This window comes from Mya arenaria, chromosome 5 (assembly GCF_026914265.1).
Source record: "Mya arenaria isolate MELC-2E11 chromosome 5, ASM2691426v1".
NCBI lineage: Eukaryota > Metazoa > Mollusca > Bivalvia > Myida > Myidae > Mya > Mya arenaria.
The window spans coordinates 9,204,254-9,232,164 of record NC_069126.1 but is presented as its reverse complement, the minus strand read 5'-3'; the positions used below and the strand labels follow the sequence as shown (position 1 = coordinate 9,232,164).

At 32.4% G+C, this 27,911-nt stretch overlaps 1 protein-coding gene across 2 annotated transcripts; it reads right to left on the bottom strand.

Annotated features, from left to right (window-relative positions):
• Positions 1-3,549: 3,549 nt before the first annotated feature.
• On the bottom strand, positions 3,550-27,911 carry LOC128234726 (uncharacterized). Of its 2 annotated transcripts, XM_052949163.1 has the most exons (10): positions 27,694-27,910; positions 17,560-17,745; positions 16,577-16,683; positions 15,379-15,517; positions 15,084-15,233; positions 14,631-14,810; positions 10,059-10,178; positions 6,903-7,118; positions 6,681-6,777; positions 3,550-6,498 (listed from the first exon to the last, which is right to left on the bottom strand). In XM_052949163.1, the coding sequence occupies exons 1-10, from the start codon at positions 27,773-27,775 to the stop codon at positions 5,640-5,642; spliced, it is 2,136 nt and encodes a 711-aa protein (XP_052805123.1). In that variant the 5' UTR covers positions 27,776-27,910; the 3' UTR covers positions 3,550-5,639. The 2 variants fall into 2 exon arrangements, with proteins under 2 accessions (XP_052805123.1, XP_052805124.1); XM_052949164.1 differs by lacking the exon at positions 15,084-15,233 and having other exon boundaries at positions 27,694-27,911.

Here is a 27,911-nt window from a genome sequence, read left to right as displayed (position 1 = left end):
CAACAATATATTTTACTGAAATTTCTCTCAGGGAGTCAAACAAATATGATATTTATATGAGCACATGTAAAACGTTTTGGATTTTCTTTCTTTAGTTTAATTAGTGGATCAAAAAAGTTATTGGTATCCGATTTTGTTGATAATGACGAGTTTGAAGAAAGAGTGGCGGTCAAAGAATGAATCAGTGTAGAAAAATAACCATTCATAACCACAGGTCAGTCATTGATTCAGCTTCATATGGATTAACCAAGGTGTTGTAAACTAACGGTTGTTTTTGTACTAGTTTACTGAACGATTAGAATAAATTATATTCATAGTTTGATATGTCATCAAAGTTAGTTGTGTATAAAATCTAGTTATGATAGAGAGTCTTGTTGGGATGTTCTTTAATTTAAAAAACAACTGACATACTTATGCTCATTCTGCAGTGCTATTATATGTTTGAACTTAATTGAGGACGTTTCTCGAGAAATTCCGAAACCTTAGACTTTGCAAATTAAGGGCTATAAATAAAGTAGATGAATACCATTTTCTCTTTACATGCCCGGTGTATGATGATTTGATTTGTTATTTCTCAATTGTATTATTATACATTTTCTTAATCGAACTAAAGATGAAATTCAGAATGCAGTATAGTAACATTTAATAAATGTAGTATATACAGACATATATACGTCTTACAGAATCTGTCGCACTGTCCTGTAAGCAGAGAGTGAACATGGACCACATTCAACATTTAACATATTTTATACATACTCCAATGATAAAAGCTAAATGTTTCTATTGACAAGACAAAATACTTAATATATTACATCAATAAACACTCAAAGTACACATTTGTTGTTTGAAATTAGAAATTTAAAACAACAAATCAATATTTGTGTCTTTTTAATTATCATGAAGTTTTATCCATGCAAATAAACACCTATAGAATTAGGCAATATGGCAATATATTTATTATACAGAATAAAGCGTAATCTTAATCAATCAGTTGACCTGCAAATACAGTTATTCCATAATTAAAGTTATCCCTTTATAAGAATAGCTTTCGTTATTGGTACCATGGAAAACATTGAATTAATAGTGCTCTATAACCATATCGCCAGCAAATGCATGAGGTAACTAATTCCACTGGTCTGTTTGGCCGCAGTGCGCGCCCAATACAAAACACATGGGTATTTAGGCCTCTTTTCCTCTGACCATCGTAAGAGAAAGGTCTTTGGCAGTTCTTTCATTAAATTCTGATTACTTTTTCCACCCTCCCAAAACCCATTCTTCGCCTACATACATGCACATATGAATGATACTTGTTTCTGTAACAAAGTCCAAGTTTCATAATTCTTACATTTTATTTTTAAGTGAGTTCGATGTAATGTTAGGGAGAAAACAAGCAAATCAGCTTTGATGTTATTGACAGAGTTGTCTTTATTAATAACTTTAAATTATAATTGCTCTGTGGTCATCTGTATATATAATCCCTAAATTGACATTTTTGGTGGGAACACTCGATCATTCTGTTCTTTGTTTTCAAGGCGAACACATCATATTTTACTTTGTCTGTATTTGTTGGAATTGGCGGGAAAAGATATTGAAGGATAGTCAATTAGTTATACTTCTAGAACCTAGTATTTCTAGAATATTATTTAATAAGAAGTGTAATTGTTATAATTCCATTTGAGCAGTTGTATCTAAGTATTTAGTAAGTTGGAAATATGATAGTTATAATATTTCTTAAAGGTCAAGATAGTGAATCAACCTTGCATGTTAATATTATGAGTAATATTAATAAATCCACTTATTTTAGATTTGCGGCACCAGTTGAATATATGTGTCAGGGAGAATATAAAGGCAGTTTGGCCTACAGCTGGTGAGTTAGATTATATGTAATGTGATGTGAAATGTGTTTGTTCCTGTTTTGTATATGATGTTTGTATTGTTTTACTATGATTATATGATGTAATAGTATGGCCTCTAGAAATAGTATTAATTATGAGGAATATTGATTCTCAAAGTATTATAGAAAATATACTGAATTAATTGTTAACTCTTGTGTGATGTGCTTAAGTTGATGTTTATATACTTTCAGAGCTGTGGATTTATAATATGTGTAATAAAAGGCCCTAAAGACTTCCGACGTGTTATCCAACTACACTGAACCATAACTGCTGAGTTAGACCGTTATTATAGTTGTGGCCATAAGGAACCACCCTATTACATTTCGACTCGAAGTTACAAACGAAATCGTACTGCACATCGGGCTGACCACTCGGCTTTCTACCTCATGCCGAATTCCAGCTGACTGATTTCAATTCCAGATGTGCTGCAAACCTATTGTGTTTCCTTTGCTATTTGACATTCCAGTATTCTGATGCTGTTTTTTTTTTTTTTTTTTTTTTCTTTTTCTGGTAACGCTCTGACAATTTAAATTTCAATCATACCAAGCAGCCAAGTATTCAGAGGGAGTAGAATACCGCTTCCTCAGCATATTCTTTTGCTCGGCGATCGGCAACTCTCAAAGAACTGTTTATGGACATTTTGTGGTTTTTAAATAGATTGGTCGGATCTGATCATAGTTATACCATGACAGAACCGTTGATATTTTATTTACTCTTCGTCCGAGCCTTGCCCATTATTTTCCAAAGATAAAGACAATGAAAATGAAATAAATATTGAACAGGCTATGTTTTCCTTGATTGAAATGATGGGTAATAGGACATCCACTACGGGCTTGCCCTAGTGGCTGCTTTACTTCCGATCATAAGTATACCAATAATACAATTTAAAAAATATGTCTGTGATTGCAAAGGTCAATCTGTCTTTTCTACGCTTAGTAACATAATCGAAGCAAAGAACATCGGATAAAAATGCTTTATTGAGAAACCGGTCTATATCCATAAGCCTTTAGAATTTAAAGAAAGTATCAAAAATGATTAAAAAAGAAAAATATTCACTGGTTATGATGACAAAGTCAGTCAGAATTATTTGATTTAAGAAATAAATTCAACGCTATGTACGCTTTGAGTGTATCGATTAACGGTTACGTATGTCGTCGAATCTTATACACAAAACGAATGTATAGTTATCCAACAACAGTTATAGTGTCTGGTCTCTCACGTTTTCTATTTTATATGGTATATTGATAAACAATTTCAATTTACCGGAGAACACCCAGTTAGGTAGTTTATTCAAACAACGAGGAAAGGAAATTTAAGTAAGGTCAGAAATCTAAACCGTTCAAATTTACGGTGCGCTCCGACCCAGCCGAGCTGCCCGACATCGAGGCCAATATATCCCATTTCGAAATGAACACTGTTTGTATAGTTAACGGGAGATGCCCACGTACTCCAAACGGACTAATGGCAGCCGATCAATGGCCGCTCGACCGATCACCACAGGACCGGTGGACGTTGAATAATCAACGAAGGACCGGAGGGCCCCATTACTGAACATATGGGCGGCAGGGTGGTACTCCCAGTGCACTACAGGCGGTCAGGTAGCCATGACAGTTTGGTTCAGAATACAACTATATTATCAAGCAATAAAAGAACAGAAGAGAATAGTCATTTTATTTAGACTTATACAATGGACATCATCAACATATACATACATTTTTTCATGTATTATATCAACGTGTATATACAACATGTAATGGTACAGTAAATGGTTAATATATATGTGCTGTTTTAATAAGACATACGGAAGTTTTTCATTATTATAAAACACACTACTTGCCATACTTGCAAAATTGGAATTTGAACTATACATTTATCTTTCAACATTCAATAAATAATTTCTAATCACAAGAGCTTCTTTAATTTAAAATTATTGTTTGATTAATTTATTCCGTCATTAGTCATTTGATTTCAAAAATTGTAGAAACTTGTACACAGAAAGGAGCATTTCGTTACCACGTTTAAGTTATCTTTATCTAAGATCAGAATAGCATGGCAAATACAAATAAAATGAAATTTATCTTCAATATCATTAGAATAACAGGGTCAAACAATATCGTTCGGTTTTCGGCATATAAACTAGTCTGAATTCTCAGTGGAAATACAGTCTTATTCTGGAGAAATATAAGCGTAGAGTTTTTTTTATACAATATCGAGGTATTTTTTTCGTATTTTAATGAAGTTTTAACCTCTCTATATATATTTAAATTATTGAAGTGACTATAAATATGTTTAATAGGACAGGTTGAATAAGTATGGTTTATCTTAATATAAACATGATCAAACAGTTCTGCTGAACACTTCAAATACATTCAACACGTTTATGTGAGGTAATTTGAAACATATCATATATCTAGCAACGGAAATTAATGTATTGGATATTTAATTATAGTTTATGTTATACTAACATTGTTGGCGTCATTTGGAATATGGACGTTGACGTAAATTACTGTCGGTTCTTATGCCCTGATGAAGGCTATCATGAACGAAACGTCGGCAGGTTAATACAGTCTACTTTTTTGACTAAATCTAATTTAATTATATTATTATTAATAGAACAGATATGTTAGTAATATGTATATCAGTACTGTGGGTTAGTTTCAGATGGAGGTCAAACAAATGTCCAGGTGAGTAACCTATATATTATCGTAAGCAAATTCACTATAAACACCCGATTAGTAATAAGTTTTAAGAGTAAATGCAAACAAACAATGTTGAATTTCTACAAAACCTTTTTTCGTCAAACATCTGGTTAATTCAATAAAGTGTTAAGTTTCTTAAACATTAAACAAGTTTCACCATTATACACTATTAAGAATTTGGACAGGCCCAGTAGGCAAAACTATATAATGAATACCTTAAAACGAGATAACAAGCAGATATACCTTGTTTTTCTACCAATTTGAGAAACATAGTTGCAAATCGTAAATCCCATTGTATATTCAAAACGAAACCCGTTATGATTACTTACACTTAATTAAGAATAAATATGTGGTGCTCTTCTCCCAGTTAACTGCACTAAAACATATAAATTGAATCGTACTTTATCTGTGCTGTTTTATAGAAAATAAAAGCTCATGTTGCCGCATAACATGGCCTGAGTGATTTAATGAAATGTACTTAACTTGATTTGACATGAAAACATAACTAAATACTTATTGTAACTGTAAAAATGTCTTGTTTGAACCATGTGAATTGTCTGTTAGACCTGCGTCATTGATTTATGTTCCGCTTAAAACTATAACGTTTTCGCAACGTACCCTTTATTTTCCTATGTTGTACAGTAATCACTTTTGTATTTGATAACACGTGATGATCAAAGGTATGTGTTCATCAATGTGATATATTCTTTAAATTCATTTTGTTTTAAGTTCTAATATGGAAGATTTTTTTAATTTTAAAGATAAAAACAAATCAATATTGAAACGATATAAAATTAAACACGTTTTTAATTTGTCAATAGTTGAAAGTTAGCAGTGGAAGAAATTTTCTCTACATGTAAAGGGAGATTACTGCATATCAGATTCGGTGTGCCCATGTTATTTCCACTGCATTGCCACGACACTGCCTATATATGTAAATACATGTTGTTGTTTTTTGTAAATTAGTTTTCGTTTATCTAATTGTTGTCGTATGACATTATAAACAATATGAATTATTCGTTATGTTACCGCACCATTCTTTATTTTACCATATTTTGTTGATCTTATCATAATCTTGACCAAAGACTGACTTATCTGCGTGCGACGATAAAGTTCCAGCTGTTGTATTGTAATCAGTTTCGTGTTTTTGCTCCGCATTCCGTCCATACACGTTTTCTGCATTCGGCATGCGACGGATTTGCTCATTTAATTTATTGTACGTCTCCTCTTTGTTTCCCACATTTTTCGGTAATTCTGAGGTTGAGTCATAGTTATCCACTTGTTGTTTAACATCTGCAGGGTTGATATGGTCATACTCTTCGGCTTGCCGATGAACAGTATTGTAAACATTGTCGCCTTGTTTAATTGCTTGTAGGGGAGTATAAGGCATGTTTTCAAGTATCACAGATTCATTTGTCATAATTGGATTTTCGGCATCAGGTTGTTCGACCGCCATATTAGTTTCACCAACGTTTATTTGCTTCCCACAATGTCCATAACCATTATCTGCTGTCGGCATTTGACACATTTCCTCATTTAAATAATTATATGTTTCTTCGCTACTGCCACAATCATTTCGATTGTTTAAGGTTGAATCATAGTCATTCATTTGCAGAACGTCAGCTGGATTTATGTCATCGTAGTCTTCGATTTGCTGATCGACAGTGTTGTAAACATTTTCACTTCTTTCATTTAAATGATCTTGCAAGTCACTCCTGCTTTCTAGATTAGGTTCATTAGCTGTTATTGGCGGAAATTGTTCTTGCATTAAATAGGCGTGATTTGGAAATGCTTTGGGTTTCACTTTCGTGTCCATTTTCATGTAAGCAGGAGTAATGTCTTGGTGTGAAGTACCGTCTTTGTTATCCAAATAACTTTTGGCGTCGAAGCAACGTAACATTCCCCTTAAAACACAAATACAAAATTATTAAAATTAACTACAATCAGTTATTCTTCTAAATTCCAAAAAGCCGAAGCATTCCTTTGTAAAGAGCATTGACCCTAAGATATCTTCAAAAGCAAGACATGTTGGCATGTTAAGCTTGGTAATCTAATTTCCATTTCGTTATGAAATGCTATAACTCACCTTCGTTTTAGGAAACAAAGTACGACGATCACCACAACAAGAAGAACACAAGCCGAGACACCAATAGATATCCCTACGACGGAAACATGCTGTTGTCCTAAAATTGAAAATAACTATCTATTGAAGAAACTGTCGATAATTAGTGTATCATTAAAATTGACCACATTATGTTTGCCATTTGAAATTTATATTGTATGTTTTCTGTCCAATGATTCTACTTACCTAACGATTTATTTTCTTTGCCATTTTTCTCATTTGCTATTGACGATTGTACCATTGTTGAAGATGTTGGCGAATGTGAATTGGTTGTCATGGTTGTCTTTAAAGTTATTATGTCTGACGTTTGCACATCTGTCACTTGCACAATTGTTGTAGATGGGTTAGTTGTTTTTGCTGTTAAATCGGTATTCGTTGTTGATGGTGTAGTTAAGCTAATTTCTAAAGTAAAACATAAATGATACAACAGGTCTTCGACCACAGGATATCACAGGGAAGTAGTCGGTATATTGTACGACACTCAGTTGATTTGCAAAGATAAATGCTGTCTCAGGGTTTTGAACTTGATCCAAATAAAAATCAGCTATTGTAGCGAATTCCCGACCATAAGCCATTTTCGTAGGTCGGTCGAACTATGCTCTACGACGAACTTTGACGAAAGGCCTACACATTTTGTTCTATGATTGTTTGGTCACCTAAGTCCCTCAGAAACGTAAGAACATCCTATAATAACCTTAAGACTATCAGATTAACGTAAAAAGACCTGCAAAAGTTAAAAGTCGTTTCTGTGACTGTCGTGGAGTGATCGAACAATTTTAATACAACTTAAATTTTATCTGACTTTTTTATTTTGCGTCAATCGTAGCAGACTCGTATGACTTTTGTAGGAACATGTTACGTTTTGACTTCGAGAGCCTTCAACAAGACAGTCTAGATCTCCTTACCTATGTCATATCCTCGCCTCAATCTTAATACAAACAATGTACGTTGTATGTTACAAGGGCTTTAGTAATCATCAACAAATTTTTGTTTTTCAACTTCAATACAACTTATTCAAAATGTCAATGATATAATAGCCGTAACGTTTTTTTCTCAAATTACAAATACTGTATACATTTTAGTCCTGTACAAAATCGCATCTGGCACAAAAGGTCGGTATAGGAATTTCCATATACATGTTTACTACATTACACTATTAATGTTATTGAACTTTTAACTGAACTAAGAAGTCGCAAATACAATTTTCGCTGTTCTGTTGGAGAGTTTTCATTTTACCAATTTCCTAAACAACCAACTTCCTTTATTTGTTTTACGTCATATTATTCCAATCATTGGGCAACTGATTGCTGATACATATCAGCTATCCTCTACGTACATAAAATCGAATTCCTTATTAATCAAACATTACAGACTAGAAAAATAGTATCCATCTTGTAGAATAAATAGAGGATATTTGTTTATTTCAGTGTAAGATCGTATTTTATTTCACGAGTGTCATAGAAAAACATATTTTCACGAGTGGCGAAGCCACTCGTGAAAATGTAGTTTTTTTATGATCACGAGTGAAATTAAATACGATCTTACACTGAAATAAACAAATTTTCTGTTTCTTTTATGCTTATTTTCGGAGTTTTATTTGTTTTTTTTTATTTATTTCTGAATTACCCCCTTTTTTGAAAAGGGTGGGCTTTATGCCGCTACCCGTGGGACGCCCCTCATGCATAATTATAGCTGTCAACTTTTCTACTTTCGGTTTGCTGAGAAATAGCTCTCTGCTATTCATTGTTATAGCTAAATATTCGCTCGTTTTTTATTGCAAAGCTTTATGAACAGTAAAAAATGAAGTATTATTAGTGCACAAATGTTCCAAAAAATAATGAAAACACTTTATTTTAACCAAATTACTACGCCGCTATTTAAAGAATGAAAAATTGGAAGGTCAAATGTGTTAGCAAAACAAATGTGGATACCCATTGGATTTTAACCATTATTCTTAGTTTAAGACTGCATATACGCGTGTTTTTATAGTAAGTTAATATTCAGTCATCTTACTGTCAGAGACCAGTCTGTTTCGCTTTAAACTGTTTGTTTTCCAGAAGAGTAAATGCCACGCTAGTTTGTTGACACATTTTGAGATGTGGGTGGGGTAAAAAATATCGGATCTATCTGTAAATTGTTGTGTGAATTCTCCAGGAATCTCATTTTACGTACTGCAACGGTTAACAATTCAAAATACATTTGAACGATGCTATAAAAATTTATTTATGTTCGAACAGTTGTTTTTGTCTGTAATTTGTTTGGAATGAAAGCAAATGTTCGAACATTCAGCTTCAAAGATCAGTAAAATGTTTGATAAACGGGATAACCGGTAATAAACGGTAAGTTGTTAATTTCCAATTATATATTTATTTAAATTTATAAAATATTTCTTTATTTTTTTTTTAACATTTTTTGACATAATTTACTGAAGTCCAGTGTTCTGTTTTGACCAAGGCAAGTACATGTAACAACAAAGGATTTTAAAAGTAGTTCTGAAAATTGATATTTTCACTCCTTATTTTGCAGTGAAAATATCAAATTGATATTTTCACTGTTGTTATTTCACTGTTAAAACCCCATATTTCATCTTAAAGCATGAAAGAAAATATTTTCTTTTGTTAAACATGATATACGATGTTTTGACACCATGTGCTACAGAATGTTGATAAGTATTTCAGTCATGTATGTCAGCATAACTAAATAATTGTTCACGTTTATTCCCAAAATTGAACAGGTAGAATAAAATGACCACATGAGTCTTAAATTTGCGTATTCAAAAATAAACACAAGCATAGTTTGTGTCATTGTAACATAATTGTCACGGTTGGATGCGTGACTTACAAGCTGGTTGTAAGTAAAGATGTACTTTATACAGGTAACGACATCATGAACATATAAAAATTATGACGTCAAGTGAGACGTCCCAATTTCAAAGAAAGTATTTTTTTATTTTTTATAAATTATTAAATACAATAATGTCGCTTATAAGCTGAATTCAATTTCTCATGCAAACCAATCTTATCTCCGAGATTAATTGATTTCTGCCTTAATGTGGAAGGTTTAAACAACATGTATTTTGACAACATGTTATGTAAAATAAATTGAAAATTTTATGAGAGTGTTCATATAAGGGACATTTTGATATAAGGTACCTGTGGCCAATTGAATAATATTTTGACAAGTTGTCAACATATAAAAATTAGGCTAGTTTACAATGTACATGCTTTCATTGTTTATAGTGATTGTAGGATTAATATGGACCAATCAATAAACAATGTGTCTAGTTTTTACAAGCCCAAAGATTAACCAGTTTTATACAAATGGCTGTTAGAGCATACATACCGTTTGTACAGAGACTCCTCCTTTCGGCTGAGCTGTTTAAGTCAAACTTGACTTCAAACTTGTTCTTCCCATTCAAGATGACATAGGCGTACTGTTTTGGAAAATAGGTCTTCATGTGTTCTGCAAAATATAACTTCTTTGACACAAAAAAAGCAAAACTTGTTTTTACATTCTCAGTTCGGCTCATTACCAACAAAAATTGATGAAGAATGTAAAGCATAATTATTGTTTTCGAAAACATCGTTTTTGTTTTGTAAAAGGCGACATAAGGTATTACTTATATCGAAGTTGGAAGACGAAGCGACGTAAGCTTAACAATACGCAGATATTTACCTAAGTATTTTGTATCCAATGATGATATAATTTAGAGACAAATTTTGGCGGGATAACGTCTCAGTGAAATTTGTTTGTTGGATACAAATCATCTTATTCTAAAGTTATGCCCGTTTTAAATAAAAGATAGTAGGTTTATATATTGTGATGACAATAACTAAAATATCCGATGAACAACAAAGATTGTCATTGTATTGGGCCATTTTCTGATAATGTTTTATAATGATTCTTTGATTTAAACATATTTTATTCGACATATACAAACAAACTACACAGAATAAGCACACACGCACAAACACACAACTTAAATTAAATTACTCATTGACCAGAAAAATGCGTATGATTGACGATTAGACGATTAATTTGTTTTATGCGAGAAAATATGTTACTAATGATAAAGAATAGAACTAAGAAGTGTGTGCTTAGATAAAGGTTCGATAGTTCAAACACGATATATAATAGATACAAAATAAGCACAGGTGATTGTATAAAGGATATATAAATAGGGCGTGGACAGATATTTAGAACGAATAGATGTTGGGTTCATACCATATTGGGGAAACTTTGCCAGTTAGGTAATGATCAAAATCGTTTCGAGTCTTGTATGAATTTATTTACAGTATCAAATATTTTGGACTTGTTCTCGTTGTTTAGGGTTGGATTGTCATAGAGAATGAAACCAATTTTAATTTCTTTGATAACTGACATATCACGAAAGAAAGTTTGTCGAGAGTCGGTATATAAAGACAATGCATAAAATAGTGAGTGCTACTTTCAACTTCACCACACTCGCAAAGAGGAGAGCTGATTATATTTTTACAATAAAAGTGATAGTTAAGACCACTGCAAATAGTACGCAGTCGAGTGTGAAGTGCTTGCAATCGGCGGTTACCGTAATAATAGTAAAGCGGGTAGACTGGCAATCGACTACGAAGTGCATACTTAAAGGATGCAATTGAACGGCAATCCCGTACATTCTGTAGAAATTCATTCCAGGCACGCATAGTTGAAGGTAAGGTAAGAAAGAGGAAAAGTAAGAATCTGGGCGTGACATAGACGTTCGTAAGCTAGATGCATTCCGTTGTGGATAAGGCCGTTTTTCATATTGTAAAAGAGACATAATTTGTGATTAATGCATCTTTCTGATAGAGTAAGCCATCATAGCTCCGCATGGAGAACATCACACGAAATTAACTAAGTGGCCCCACAGACTATTCTAACGGCTTCATTGTGTCTCTTACCACCAGAATAAGGTTTTTTTCTGTAATGAATCTCAGGACAATTCTTTAGAATGTGTAACGCTTTGTTATCATAATTGTAAAAAGTATCAAAATGTAAAAAAAGGTGTTTGAGGCCGGGTTCGTACCCGTGTCGCCAAAATTGCAGTCGAGAGCTTTATTCACTGAGCTACGAAGGATTACTCTAAGCGAGTTGTATATTTAAGCTATATACCTAACTTGGTCATATCACGTGATAACATCGACTAGCCAATCACGCATAAGGAATGAATTCTACTAGGTAGAGACATACCCAGTAAACTTTTTTAATGGAAAATACGAAATAACTGCTAAACTTAAATAAATTGTAAACTATGTGGTACTTCAGTTAGTAAGTTTCAATGCATTGTACACATAAACTTGGTATTTCTTTTATTTCTTGCAAATTGGTCATCTGGTGCACAGTTGCTTAAGGGCTTTACTTCTGATGTACTCAAAGTGTTAATGTCATTTACAGTCACTGAAAAGAACCAAAACAAGATGTTTGTGCGAATTGATTTTTGAGATTTGTTGACCATACATAGAAAAATCTGGATAAAATTTCTGGAGAACAAGATTGACTTAGTTTTTGCAGGATTAAAGGTGTCTAGCCATTTATCAGCCCATGTACTGATGTTATCAATGTCTCTCTGGATTATTTCAGTGGCCCTTAAGAGCTTGTCAACGAGAATATAAAGAATAGTATCCTCTGCAAATAGCCATTGCCTACGATTGCTAAGATAGTCACTAAACCACAAAAGTAATGTGCCATCGACACCAGTTTCTTGTATGATCACAATCAAGCCCTTTTGCCAAACTTTATCACATGCCTTACTGATATCAAAGAATACTGCTCTAACCTCAAGGCCATCATCTAATGCCTTACAAGATGTGTTGTAACGGTATGCAAGCTGATTAGCAGTAGAATCGCCTGAACGAAAGCCTCACTTGAACGGGGTAAAAAAGTTTATGTCACGAAGGTGGTTAAAGAAGTGTTTATATATTGACCTTTCAAACACCTTTTCCATTGTATTAAGTAGGGAGATAGGACGATAGTTAGCAGGAAGTATGGAATCACCCTTTTTTAAAAACTGCACACACATTAGCATTTTTCCATGGTTGTGGAAATCTACCGATTGAGAGAGACATATTAAATAGGGAAGACAACAGGCGAGCTAACGAGTGATAACATTCTTTTAGGATTCAATTGTTTATGCAATCTGGTCCTGAAGCTTTATAAACAGGCAGTGATGATATAATGTCAGTGATCTCACTTGGTAGCACTGTGATATTGTCAATTTAATGGTTACTGTTATGATTACTAGCTGGCGGAACATTACTAGCTGGCCGCTATCATCTTATAAAGATTGATTTTTAAAGTGGGTATTGAGAATTTCAGCGTTACTAGCATCATCTAGGCAGAGTTCGTCATCAGAGGGATCTTGGATTGCATTAATGCTTGGCCCCGGTTGAGGATTAACAAACGACTTCAGAACCGTCTACCACCCTTTAGACTGAGAAGACCCAGAGCAAATTTTCTCTGAGATATTGAAAAATATGTTTCTTTTGCGTCACGAAGAGTTGTTTCATTCCGGAGTTTGGGAAATTTACTCCATAGTTGGGTTGAGTTTGTATTTTTAGCCTTACTATAGCAACGTTTACGTTTGCGAATAAGATTTTTTACATGTTTTTTTTGTGACTCATAAATTTTTGTCAACATATACAAGATTTCCAATATGTATAATAAATGATTGAAAGAACATAATAGATAAAGATATTTAATTTTGTAGTTTTGTTTTATATTTCAACAGTAATATGTAGCTATTCTATGGTTAAATGCAAATGTCTTTTCAACATAGTTCTAGCAATACTAAACATGTATAATAGGGTAAGTATATGGCCTGATAAAACTGTGATATCCACAGCAGTTTTGTTGCTGCCTTGTGAATGTCATAAAATGTTGCCCCTTACTCAAAGTCGTGTTTTCAAATTTATGTTGTAATAAATACTAGTCTTGCAGACACAGAGTCCGGTAGATCTTTATAAAAAATCATCATAGTTATGTGCAAAAATGTTTAAGAACATTACTCTAATTACTTGTGGGATAACACTTGAATACCTTGGAGAACCTGGATATACTTAGTAATTAAGGGCCAGGGATTGACATCAATTTACTACTTCCATATCAAAGAGAGACTATATTATAGAAATAAAACAATTTATTTAATTGTTTATATGTACTTTTTAATTTTTTAGTTTTCAAACACAAATTGGCTGCCACAGCTTCAATTTCATTTGTAATGGAAGAACATTCAGTTAATACATTTTTGTTCATGCAAATATATAAACTGAAATGATTCTTGTCTCGTTTTGGAAATAACTATTTAATTCTGTTTTAGCTGATGCAAACACATTATTTTAAAATGTGTTAAAAATTATCAGTCCATAATATAGCCCTTTAAGCAATATTCTCGTACCTTTCTCGTATAATTGGCGGCTTTTTACATCATAACACAAACTAGTCAATATATTACATTTCAATTTCAATTTCATTTTAACATAGATTTCATGAAGATTTCCACGTAAACTTGAAGTTAATATTCGTATATAAAATTCACATTTGGCAAATACTTGTCAGGCTAATGCATAACTAATTCTAATAAGATTTTTGTTTCTGTAAAGGTTGACAAATGTTATTTCCTCCATTTAAATCCAAATAATTCAAATGCAATCAAAGAGGTGTTTATGCCGTTCTTTTCTTCCATTCACACTAGATAAAGCCCCCAGTAGACTCGTATGTAACGATAGTCATGTCAAATTCACTGGGAAAGCAACTGTTTGTAATATACTAATTTAATATTGCGTCGTACAATTAGTTAGTTTGTGAACAATTCCTATTTTCACATATACATACGGCTCCACACAACGATTTTATTATAATGACTATATCAAATGCATTGTTCACACACGCAATGTACCTTACCGTCATTCCTGAGAATAGTGTCCGTTCTCATGATTCCTGTCCAATATGACTGAGAACTTGTTATATTTGCAAACTTTAAATGTATATGTGTTCCAGGAAAACCATTTTTATTGAAGCAATCTTCAACTGCATTGTGCCATTTTTCTGTAGAACCAGTTTGTATATTTGTCCAATCAGTCTCTGCAACATACTTTAGAATATCTTCATTCATTATTTAGTACATACATACATACACCAGTATATTTAATTTTAACATTTACTGTTGTTATCCTGCATATAAAGCACAATAATGATATTTCTCTGGTTGCGACCATGCCTATTACAAATTTCTATAAAAAAGTAACCTGTTTTGTCGGCCTAGATTATATATAGCAGTATATCACAGTTAGAGTTTGTACGAGCACCATTTAACCTCTCACATCAAACGTAAACCTAAACATGTAAAGGCTTAACCTTCAGACGGCTCTTTAGCGCAGAGTACTTCCGTTTTTTTATTTTTCTCTCGCTCACATAACCACCATATAGAACGTTCTAAACCTGAGTCGAAAACTACACCAAGGCATCCTTTATTAGAATCATCATCAGCATCTGAATTTGGCAAATCTGGAAAGGTCAGACAGAATAGGATAATAAAATTTAAAAGATAACGATCTATTGATATGGTGATTTAATCATATATTTGATTTAAATAATGGCATTTTGACCACAAGGATTACGTGGTTTGGAAAAATATAAGTAACATTATTACCGTTTTCCACAGTATAGACCGAAAAGTAAGGTGACTTGTCACTTCCGCACTTGTATTTATTTCCTAGCTCTTCACAATCTGATTTGCACTCTGATAAACTTGTAATATTTGAAGACACGAAACACGTGCACTCCATGTTCTGCAATATTATGAAAAGAATCAAGCACAAATATAACTTTTTAAATACAATTGTAATAATTATTTATGACAATGTGTGTATAAAGAACAAGTAATAGTAATATTCGAAGGTTTATGTATAACGCCGTGAAACAGTGACAAATATATATGCAAACTGTTCTAACATAAATATAAAGTATTATATCAAAATTACCACTGATTCAAATTATATCCTCAAGTTTCATTGCCCATTTGCAAACAGTCAATACAAACTTATTTACACTTGATTATATGATAATTGTTTTTAGTGTTCTGCACATCTTTGCAATGTCCTATAATTAAGGTATTAGTTCTCAATTATGATGGTTTCGATCAAGGAGTCCATTTTAAACTTATATAAATTGTGTTTTGATCATTTAAGGAAGTTAATGAGTACATAAACATTCATCACAGCCTAACCCTAACCCTGTAAAATGTTCGTTCCTGTGTAAATTGCAGTATTATTCTAATTCAATTTGAAAACGTCATACTTTGTTAAATGTTGGCAAACATCTATTCTTGGCGATTTGATTTTATTAATGAAAGATAACTTCTTGAAGTCAAGCGACGAGAAAACAAGTGAACAATTAAAATATCAATACATATTACAAGATAGTTACAAAAAAGAAATGATAACAAATACCACAAATCTACATTTAATAGGTCATTAAATATTGCGGTTGAGAAGAATCTGTACGATATGAGAGGTTAATAACCTAAAATATTTTACAGCAATTTTCAATGATATTGTCTCAAATCAGGGTCCTTATACGTCGGGAGTGGACTTTCAGTGAATACAATTATTAAATAAAATACCTTATCCGTGTGAAAAAGTCTGCAAAAACAATTCACATACATACGGGGTTTATATTTTTTACCGTGGGAAAAGAAAGGAAAGAAATATTTCCCCCTTGGCTGAAATGGACGAATGTTCAGGTCTGGGCTTTGAGAAAGGTTTAATTGGTACCTTTGAAGTGCAAAATATCAAATTTACCATTCGATGTGAATATTTTGTAAGCTATACTGTAGGGGTTATACTAACGTTTTTGCCGATTTTCCGAACTGCAAATGTATTACAACCAGTCCTCCATCTACACTCGCTAATGCTCTGGACAGGAAATGTTTTGTTGCCATCCATGTTATTACAACCTTATCACGTAAAAACTAATTTTATTTGAAGTCATGAACTAAACAAACACTGAAAGGCAGTATGATTTAGGTTTTATTGTGACTTTATTGCTTACAATGGTAAGTATAAAGTGCACTTTAACATATTACCCTAGCCCTAACCCTCACGATGAATTTATTATTAATCTGTATAGTGAACAATTTCATACATGACATGACTTCGTACACGTGTCGTTATCAGACGAAACTCTTTACATATTAAACACAAAATACATATAAGGCTGTTGTCACTTGATATCATTTTTATAGCTATTTTTAACAAATACAATGTCAGTGTGTGTATACCACATTATAAATTGCGTCATAATTGCTACGTCGGAAGACAATATTTTGCTTCGAATGAAGACTTTAAACAAAAATAACTTCACTATTTCTTTACCATTTTAAATGAAACACAGGGCAGTATATGCTGCTTAATGAGCCTCGTCTTTGTTTCATTAAAAGATCGGTTGTCCAAAGTAATGTTTTGACAATGCTCCGTCAGACGGCCGTTTTGTGAAGAGGTTTGTCGAAGTGTTTTAAGAAACTAAATTCTCAATCAAACTCTGGTAAAGGACCGTAGGCGGGTCTCCGTAAGCGGCGTAGACTGCACTGTGTTTCATTCAAAATGGTAAGGAAATAGTGAAGTTATATTTGTTAAAAGTCTTCATTGAAGGAAAATGTTGCCTTCTGACGTAGCATTTATGACGTAATTTATCATGTGGTATACACACACTGAATGTATTACCTTGCACATCAAAACAACAGTTTAACTTTACTCAGTTTTGATTTTAATATAAGTAACAGACAGGAATGAGCAGCTTATTAATGGTATGTATATACAAATACGTTACATACCTACATATGCATAGCTTAGTGACGCTTTGAACATTCCAATCCATAAACTATTATCCGAAACCGGAAGTAGAGACTGTTCATCAGTTTTAATGGAAATTCCGTCATTGAAGATAATATTTGGAACGGCAAGAGAACAGTTGTTTTTTCCCCAAAGTGTTTTCTGCTTTGAGGCGAATAGTCGTTGGCCTGAAATTTGAAAAGATGTCATACCCATATTTTTCAGCGCCTACATATAATTATAAAATACTTTTTGTCTTTTTATAAATGTTCACATATCATTCTAGGTCGACACTTATATTCGCTATCATTTCAAGAAGGTGTTAACCATGTGTTCATTCTGCTTATTCTTTTTATCCCTGGTCATTGCCCATTCTGGTTTTTACGGTACTAAATTCCGTTATTCTTCATAGAAACCATGGGACGATTGACTGACAAAATCACGTTTTAATGAATATGCATGAGTCATGAGCTCTTATTCTAATTAATTCGCAAGTTGAAATTAAACATTATTCACTAATATTTTGTTTGCTTTCTGCCTTATTCATTTTATGCGTTATGCTTGCCTTTGTATGTTTGCGTGTCAACTTGTGCTTATTATTTTTGATTTGTGCTTGCTTGTGACAAAGTTGTTGCATCTTTGTAGTCAATATTTCTGCTTTTGTTCCATGCATGTAAACTTGTTTTAGGACATCATAACATCCATTCTGTTTTATATGTGTCGTTTAATCTTATTTCTGATTTCATTAAATGTTTTAATATGTTCCTGAGAATGTTTAGCTAATGTAGTTACCCTCTGTGAGAAAGTTGCTGATCAGTTCTTCTCAAATCTGATTTGGGGGGATAATTGATTTCTTAGGCCACTCCTTTTTTATTTTTTGGTTTACAATAATTTTTGGAAAAAATGTCCACCGGGTGGTCGAAAAAAAAGAAAAAAAAAGTAAAAAAGTAATAAAACATACTCTTAAAGGGTGAAAATCAGAGAACAACATAAAAACATTAAAAATTATTTACCTGACATTTTAATTTTTTTTACTGCTTTTAATGCATGTTTTAATACACTCAAAAGTTTCAAAGTTCTAATTAAACACACAGTTTAAATCTTACATACTGTGCATATAAAACATATATGAAATTGACTATAAAACATGTTTACATGTATAAACTACATTTTTTATCAAAGATACAGTGTATATCACTCAGCAAGACATTTGTTTAGCTTTAAGGGTATGCTAAAGCAAAAGTGAATGCAGAACACTTAAAAACTGACAAATATTAAATTGAAAAAAAGAAAAGAGAAGGCGAATTTTACGCATTAAAAAACACAAACAGTGCACTGTATTAAAACAATACATTACATTTTCTAAATATTGTTTTAGTTTTTTCAATATTGGAAAATGTCAATAAAGTGAAATAATTACCAATTTTATAAATAAGGATGTAACATTTTATGAAGACATTTGAGCTTTAATATTGTGAAAACAATTCCTGAAAAACTAAAAACAAACTAGACCTAGATTTGAGTTTTAAAGTGCGGGGTCCTAGTTGTGTGTAGCCCGATCCATGCTAAGTCCGGATATTTTCGGACCGGGATATTTACCATGGGATGTTCACCATGGGATGTTCACCAAATCCATTTCAAATTCAAATCTTGCAGCAAATTACCACACCAGTACATAAAAATCACATAGCAAAATAATAAATCTAGCATGTGACTTAACTTTATGTACCCATGATAGTAACAGAGAAATCCATAATTATATATCAGATTTTTTCATCTTCTCCCAACTCCACTATTCTGTGTATACATGCGTTCACAGGGCATCTATACTTCATGCTTGTTTATTTTCATTTTAAAGAGTTTTCCTTGGTTACAACAACAAATCTCATTTATAACGAAATATCAAGTTCATTTCAAATTGAAATGGACTTATTCAAAATAGTTTTCCGTGTTGTTTTATCTAAAATGTCATTGACACATGTGTTCAACTCTTTCATTGTTTTTACTCTACTATTAATCCAAACATGAATAAACATGTAATCTAGAATAAACACAAGCTTTACACTGACTCAATGACAAGTATTTCCAAACCACTTTGTGATTTAAAATCCATAAACACCACCGACCGAACTTGTGAAACTAGGTCACTTTTTTATCTATAAACAACAATATTTTCATGACCTAAATTGGTGGGGAAAAACAACAACCACGTGTCAGTTATTGTTTGTGTCGGCTGTTGAATTTGCCAATGTTTATTGCTATTGTTATTTTAAAAACTCCTGCATATCTTAATTAATTATTTCATACAAAGAATGACTGCTATCGCCAATTCCGCCATTGCCAACGTTTCAGGAATTGTTTTCACAATATTAAAGCTCAAATGTCTTTATAAAATGTTACATCCTTATTTATAAAATTGGTAATTATTTCACTTTATTGACATTTTCCAATATTGAAAAAACTGAAACAATATTTAGAAAATGTAATGTATTGTTTTAATACAGTGCACTGTTTGTGTTTTTAATGCGTAAAATTCGCCTTCTCTTTTCTTTTTTTCAATTTAATATTTGTCAGTTTTTAAGTGTTCTGCATTCACTTTTGCTTTAGCATACCCTTAAAGCTAAACAAATGTCTTGCTGAGTGATATTCACTGTATCTTTGATAAAAAATGTAGTTTATACATGTAAACATGTTTTATATTCAATTTCATTGATGTTTTATATGCACAGTATGTAAGATTTAAACTGTGTGTTTAATTAGAACTTTGAAACTTTTGAGTGTATTAAAACATGCATTAAAAGCAGTAAAAAAAATAAAATGTCAGGTAAATGATTTTTAATGTTTTTATGTTGTTCTCTGATTTTCACCCTTTAAGAGTATGTTTTATTACTTTTTTACTTTTTTTTTTTTCGACCACCCGGTGGACATTTTTTCCAAAAATTCTTGTAAACCAAAAAATAAAAAAGGAGTGGCCTTACTTATGTATAATAACGAGATTTTCCTAATCAAAACAGCCACGGTACACATCGAAGTAGTAATGTTACGGGCGTATCCGACGATTACCTCTTGTTTGAGATGAGAGTCTTCCCACGAGGTTTATTATTTAAATATTCACTTCGTAACGGATTAGCTACTTCGATGGGCAATCAATAAATTATATCACTTATTGTTTCCTGTAGAAACCACGCTGTATGATTGCGGATATTAATTTAACACACCTGTGAAAGTTTGAGTTCATCCAAAGTCTTTATTGTTGATTTATACAAACTCATATATCGTATCTACATTTTAACTCCGAACTTTGTCTTACGGGAATATATAAACGATATTTAAAAGATGGTTGATTCATGATGCCAGTTAAAACAGTTTTTCCCTGTGTTATATTTTTGAAGGGATCTATTTAGCATTCTAAAAAGACAAACGTCCAGATAGGCCTGTAGATGCAGCAAAAGGAGCATTGCTGTTGTTAGAGATAGTGTAGATGAAGCTGGCCGATATACTTGTTTCAGGATTGCAGATAGTCTAGGCATTTCAGAAGGGGCTTTCCATGTCACAGACTGTTTGCATTTAAAATAGACCCCCTACTTGATGAAAACAGACCAAAAGGCAAAGGGTTTGTATTGTGCAAAAAACTCTTTAACAATATAAAAAATTGTTATCCTAGTAAAATGTCTGAGTTGTTCATTTGGGATGAAGTTTAGGTCTTTTTATCTTTAGTCCAAGCGACTCAAAAATAAATGGCATAGAAAAACCCAGACAAGGCCGGTCATTGCAAAGGGGACACGAAGCGCAAAAAAGGTTTTATATGCCATCACAGGCGAGTTTTGCAAAAATAAAACAGTTACGTCTGTTAAAAAACATATGAAAATAAACGCCTAAGATATTATTTGAAAGGTTAATATTATTCATAAAATGCTGAAGACCTTAAAAGTATTTATTTTTTCAATCTTTCAAGAAAAGGTTATTCAGGCTAAAACACACTTTCTTTCCTTGACCTAAGAGGCTGTAGCTTTTTTCCTTTCCCCGTTATAATGAAATGCTCACAGGTAAGCGCTTTGTTACTAGAAGTGTCCCTTGATTCTGCTATTATCAGCGTATCAACCTCATACTGAAGCGACACTGCATTTCAGCATTTAAGCCATGCATAGTAAGTTTTCAAAAAAGTATATATGTGCAGGTGAAATCGACGTGAACAAATTACCGGTACAGTGAACATTTTAAACATACAAAGACAAGTGACATATATTTTGAATGCTCCTCATAATAATATATTTCATGTACATTTGAGATCCTTTAATCATGAAATAGATGTTCAAATTGTGCTATAATATAGTATTAGAACAAGACAGTGTACTGGTCCTTGGCGTAAAGCATGCTTATATTGTTCAACGACCCCATTTAAAATTATATTATTAAAATCACTTTATGAATGGTACTGAATTTCTTTTGAGAATAGCTATTTTCACAGACAATTTCAGTGATATATTGAAAGTATTAAATAATTATTTTTTAAACTAATGTTTGCCTGCTTCTTGAGATGTAGATCATAAATGGTCAGGCCCGCTCATTTATATGTATTTATCTGCGCTTATAAAATCTTCATCATAATCTTAACTTTTGTTGAACGATATTAAAGAATTTTGCATTGGTACCAATGTTTGGTGACGCTATAGTGTGGGCATTTACGTTAAAGAAAATACATTCCAAGCATCTACGGACGATATGGACACAACTGCGATGCTCAGTAATAATAAACAAATGTAGAATTAAAGATGCATAATCTTATCCTAACAATACTTTGTAAACGTAATACATATAAACATTTCGGGTATTGCATGAAACTTCTTGATACAATGAATATAATATGGATTTTTTTTTAACAAATATCGTTTGGAATCAAAGAGGAAGCATTGTAAACTATCTAAAATTAAATAATGAAATTTCAGATCCATTATACATAACGTTTTGTAAATGCTTTCTTTTGAACTTTCGCAAATAACCTAATCCTGTCCTATTTCTCTCTAAATGGCAGTTATGATTTAGTGAAAAAAGTCACATATAAGTAGGTTAACTTCTACACAGTTGGTTAGGTTTTACATGCTTAAAATATTAAGCGTATCGTATTGAACTCATGTCAGCTTAACTATATATTATATTTAAAGTATTGCAATCCAAACGTTTTAGATTCTTTCCTTTGCAAGGGTAAAATCTATATTGTGATACATGTTTTCTACATTGCACAATTATTTCATAAATAGTCCTTTATGCATTTTTTTTCACAAACTCTACGACAATATCGCGTTAGAAATATTAAAATAGGATAAGGGCTAATGTCAATACTGATCAGAAACCAGTTTAATCCAGAATAAGAAACCTGTAAAAAAAATGCAATTGAAGCTACCGCCTTGGCACGATCAGTAAACCCACTTGTAATTTAGACCGGTTGCCAAACTTCTGATTACTCATTAAAATGCTATATTTTAATTTCCGGCATGAAACGGGGACAATAACGCATAGAGAAGAAGAGAAGAAGATGGCCAGAACAACACACGTACAAAACATTTTACTCATATACAACAAATACATGCCCAATATAGACATGATGAGGACATTAATAAACGTTTACAACTTTGCCTTATCAGACGCCTTATCAAGATCGGATATAGACAAAACAACTATTACCATAAACATGTTTCACGGCATACATATATCAAGGTTACAATTCAAACGAATATGCAAGAAACAGGAGAAGAAGTTGAGACCGCTGGCTGGACGTCTCACTTCCAAGATACGGTCACAGTAAAGCTAAGAAGAAGACGACCTAATCAACGCACGTACAAAACATGTGTCTAACAGCAAAAATAAAGGGTATTATCGACACATGTCTAGGAATGCTCATTATAACGCGCCTTTCCACAGTCTCTTTTAAAGCATTTTTAAATTCAAGTCAGCACTATAAACGAACTTTAAAAGCATATTGATTTGAATATTAAAACGGACAAACTATCAGAAAACATACACATTTTTTGAGCCTTAAAAGATTGAAAATTAAATTATTTCGTGCCCGTTAAAAAGGCAATAGGGCGTGTAAGTCTTGTTAACTTTTCATACAGGCTGCATTCAACACCGCATTAACATATCATATATAGAACAAGTACAACCATTTTTGTAACGTAAAACAAAATGTACATTGTTTTCCAATAAGTTCTGGAAAGGAAACAATGTCAACAACGACTCACAAAGAGAAGATGTTGTTAAACAATTATTTTAAAAAGATAATGACTTGATATATCTATATAATAGATTACATGAAGTTCCGATCTATTTGATAGAGCTTGCAATGGATTGCCACGTGCTTCTCACTTCATTGTAATCTGACAATTTATCATTATAGACAATTAAGTGTTCTCGATCTAGTTTGAATACTTTTTTTAATTTTCTGTAGAATTGATTTTGCTTTTAACATATTGTTAAAACATTGATTTTGCCAAACCGCACAGATATAAGCCGCACTTGCCTTTGGGCAAGATTATAAGTATCTTTAAAACACGAGAGTGCGAGAGCGCTGAACACATAATGTTCGGGTTGAGATGAACCTATCTTACACGAGAGGCTATGGTAGATGCTTTTTCTCCCACCTCAGTTAAAAAAATACAGTTAAAATGTATTCTTTTTGCTGGAACTATTTTGTGCGTAGTGGAAATAATTATATATCTGTGAAAATACGTAGTTGTCATGGATATGCGCGCAGTGATTCAGCTAATAGTCAAATCGTTCCTTAAATAGTTCTTAGGAGAGTACAGCATTAATTCTTGAATGCAGCGTGAAAACTTTTTTAGTGTCATTTGAAGCAAGAAATAATTAATTTAGATTTTAAATATTTACACAAAACAAGTTTTTCATGATGCTACAGACGACAGTCTTCAACAAGGAAATGAATTGTGTGATGAGTATAAAAAAGAGTTCCATACGGGTACTTGTTTTATCTTTGCCCGTGGGCAAGATAAGAATTTCAGGCATGGCTACATTATTTGATCTACTTATCTGAGGTGAGAGAAAAGATTTTCCAGCATGCCAAATACTTGGATCTACTTATATGGGGTGGGAGAAATATTATTCCTTCTTAAAACTCAACCTATACCCTATCCTGCACAGCAGCAAAATGTTTTACAGTCAACGGTGCTGTTGACATAATTACAGCCATCTTCAATATTTGATAGACAAGCTTTTAGTATCGAATCTGGATACTCATTACAATGAAAATACTATCCAGTGTATTTGAGATGTACTTCAGTAAGGACTTGCACTTCGCAACTCAAGTGTCATTTAATTACTGTGCAACCGAACACTGGCCTATAAATGTCAAAGAAAGTTTCTCTTAGATATGTGTTTTTGCGATTTGTTTTGAGAAATGCCATTGGAAGTTAGACAAATTAATCCGCGATTTTTTGGATACGACTGTGGATGCGCGTTTTTTAACTCATGGTAACGGTGCCTTATCCCCAATGATGTATTCACGCAATGGGAATGTTTACGTATGAGTGTTGCAATTGCTTCGGTTTAATATAACCCAGATGTGTAAAGTCATGAAATATGTATTATTAAACAATACTAATAAATAGTTAAAAAGGGGAAATCTTAATTGAATATTTTATACAACATACTGAAATATACTTGCCGTTGTGTTGTTTAAAAATACAATTAAATCTATTCCCAACACTCTTATACATTGTCTTAAATGTTCGGACTTTTTAATGTGTCATTATTTTAGCTTAGTTACCAAATTTGCTGACTCCAAACTCATTAGACACTATACTGTATTAACTTAGCCTCCTGTGTGTGCCCGAAACCATCTCCCGCCACCATCCCTACTGCCAATAGGGAAAGTTATAATAGGAACATTAGAAGCCTACTAAATCCTAGGGTGTATGGGGAAAAGTTAATTTGTTTCTGTGTATAATTATATATCATAGTTGCATCTGTTCACATGTTCATGTGTTAAATTAAAACTTGGTGATTTACAATTGACATGTCTGTATTCATCAAAATAGTAGGACTGTAATGAAAAGAACAGAAAAGACACTTTATTCTGACTTTTACAATGTACATAGTCTACATATATATACGTCCCCATATATCATGTCAACGTGTATATACAACGTGTAATGGTAAATGGTTAATTTTATTTGATGATACTGAACACTGTCATCTAGACAACTGAAGACTAAGTAGAGTCACTGTATTGTTAATTTAAAATGTACATTCTTGGTTTTACCATGCAGTTTCAAACTTGAATAGCATACCAAAATTCAATGGTGGCATCTCGTTCCACTATCATGTTTCCATCCTAATAGGATAATTAATGCTATAACTTGTGACTGAGTTATTTTTAATTATTTGTGTATTTATGAATTACTGATATGTGTATATGATGATAAGCTGTATATGTTTCAATCAAAATAAATTTATCTTATCTTACCTATTATCTTTCGTCGGTATCATGTAAATGAACACGGTGTGCCCTTTTTATTTCGACTTTATGTTTAACTTTCGACAAATGGACTTAGTACTATGTCTGAGCAGTTTGCTCTTTTTAATAAATACGCTGTAGTGTTTCATATAAATATTATTATTTTTTATTGTACGACAAATTCAGAAAATAACACCTTAAAGGTACTTACTATATTGAATTAAAGTATTCCAGCCCAGAAATTTAAGTTATACATATCCACAGACGAACAGTTTTGAAATATATTTGGGTTTACATTACTTTTTCACTTACCAATAGTTTTAAGTTTTGAAACCCCACTGGAACAAGAACCCCAACCCCCTCAACTGTTTAATAGCGGAAGAAGATATCTAATCCAGGACGTCACCATTGATTATTCTAGTTATTGAGTTTTTCACGAGGTTTTCTATTTCAGAACTTAAAGGAACTTGCTCATGTTTGTTAAAATGCACTTTTTGTGACGAAATATGTGGCAAATCATTACAATTGTTAAAACTGAGATACTGATGGCTGTAACCCTTCAACAAATGTTGAAATATGCTCAAATATTGTCTTTAAAGTTTACGATTTTATATAGCGTTTGAAGTGTTAGGGTTAGCGTAAAGGCTTAAGTGTTAAATTATACCTCAGTTCATGCAAAAACATCTTGGGCGAACAGTTTTGTTTTCAGTTTTATTTCTTTTGTACGGGCGTGGGTTCGATAACCACTTAAACCAGTATGTTATACTTTAAATGTATTTTTTCTGCAATTTTTGTATTAAAGAGTAAAATTATTATAATATTAATGTTTTCAGATGCATTACCGTGTAAAACAAAATTTGGTCCGAAAACATGAACAAGTCCCTTTGAGGACAGGTGTGTAAGGTACTAACATTACAACGCATAATTGTTTTTAAATGCATTACGACAACGCATAAACTAAATAAGTACTTTTTATGTAACAATACCATACACTACAGTGATATTCAATGGGGTCAAACATGAGTATATTGTTCCACAAAGTCGAACACGCGTCCCAATTTATTTGCTAAGGTTAATCTTATTTAAGAAATTTCTTCATGAATGCATTTGAAGCATATGCTCTTATATCTAGTATCTGGTGAATAATTTATTCAATGCTTACACTGTCAACGGACAATTGAATAAAACATTTAAGGTATTGCACATTACCTTCTTGTCTAATTTTGGTTTGGCCTTATTCATGAGATTATGAAATAAACGACTTGTCCCTCTCACTAGTATGTACAAATTTGCGCTGATGAAATAATCATCAGAGGAATATATATCACTCCTTTATAACTACAATAGCATTGGTCGCAATTTATGATTACGGTCGGGTAGGGGTACGTTAAGATGTGCATGCTTTAAGTGTCGGCAAACAATATGGAGACAATTGAGATGATGAGTAAATTTAAACTTATGTAGAAAATAAGGATACGTAATGTGATCTTAATTATACATTTTATAATAGTGTAACCGGTGGTAAACGTAGCACATTTAATAAATTATATACACAGTTTTATCCTTTATAAAGCTTCTTGATACAAAGAATATTATGAACAATATTTTAACAAAAACCGTTGAATGTTTATTTTGAATAGCAAAGGAGCACTGAAAAATCACTTACCTTCAATATATCTGTTAAAAGCAAATAAAATAAAAACTAAGCATTTAAAGATTAAATCCATTATTCCCAACGAGTTGTGCATCCCGTATATTGAATTGTGGCAAGTTACTGAAACCTCTTCTATTTTTCTTCAAACAAATTTGGTTGAATTTATGAGATTTATAAAACTTCCTTGTTTAAAGTCACGTATTAGTAGGTTAGTTTTCCAGCAGTTGGTT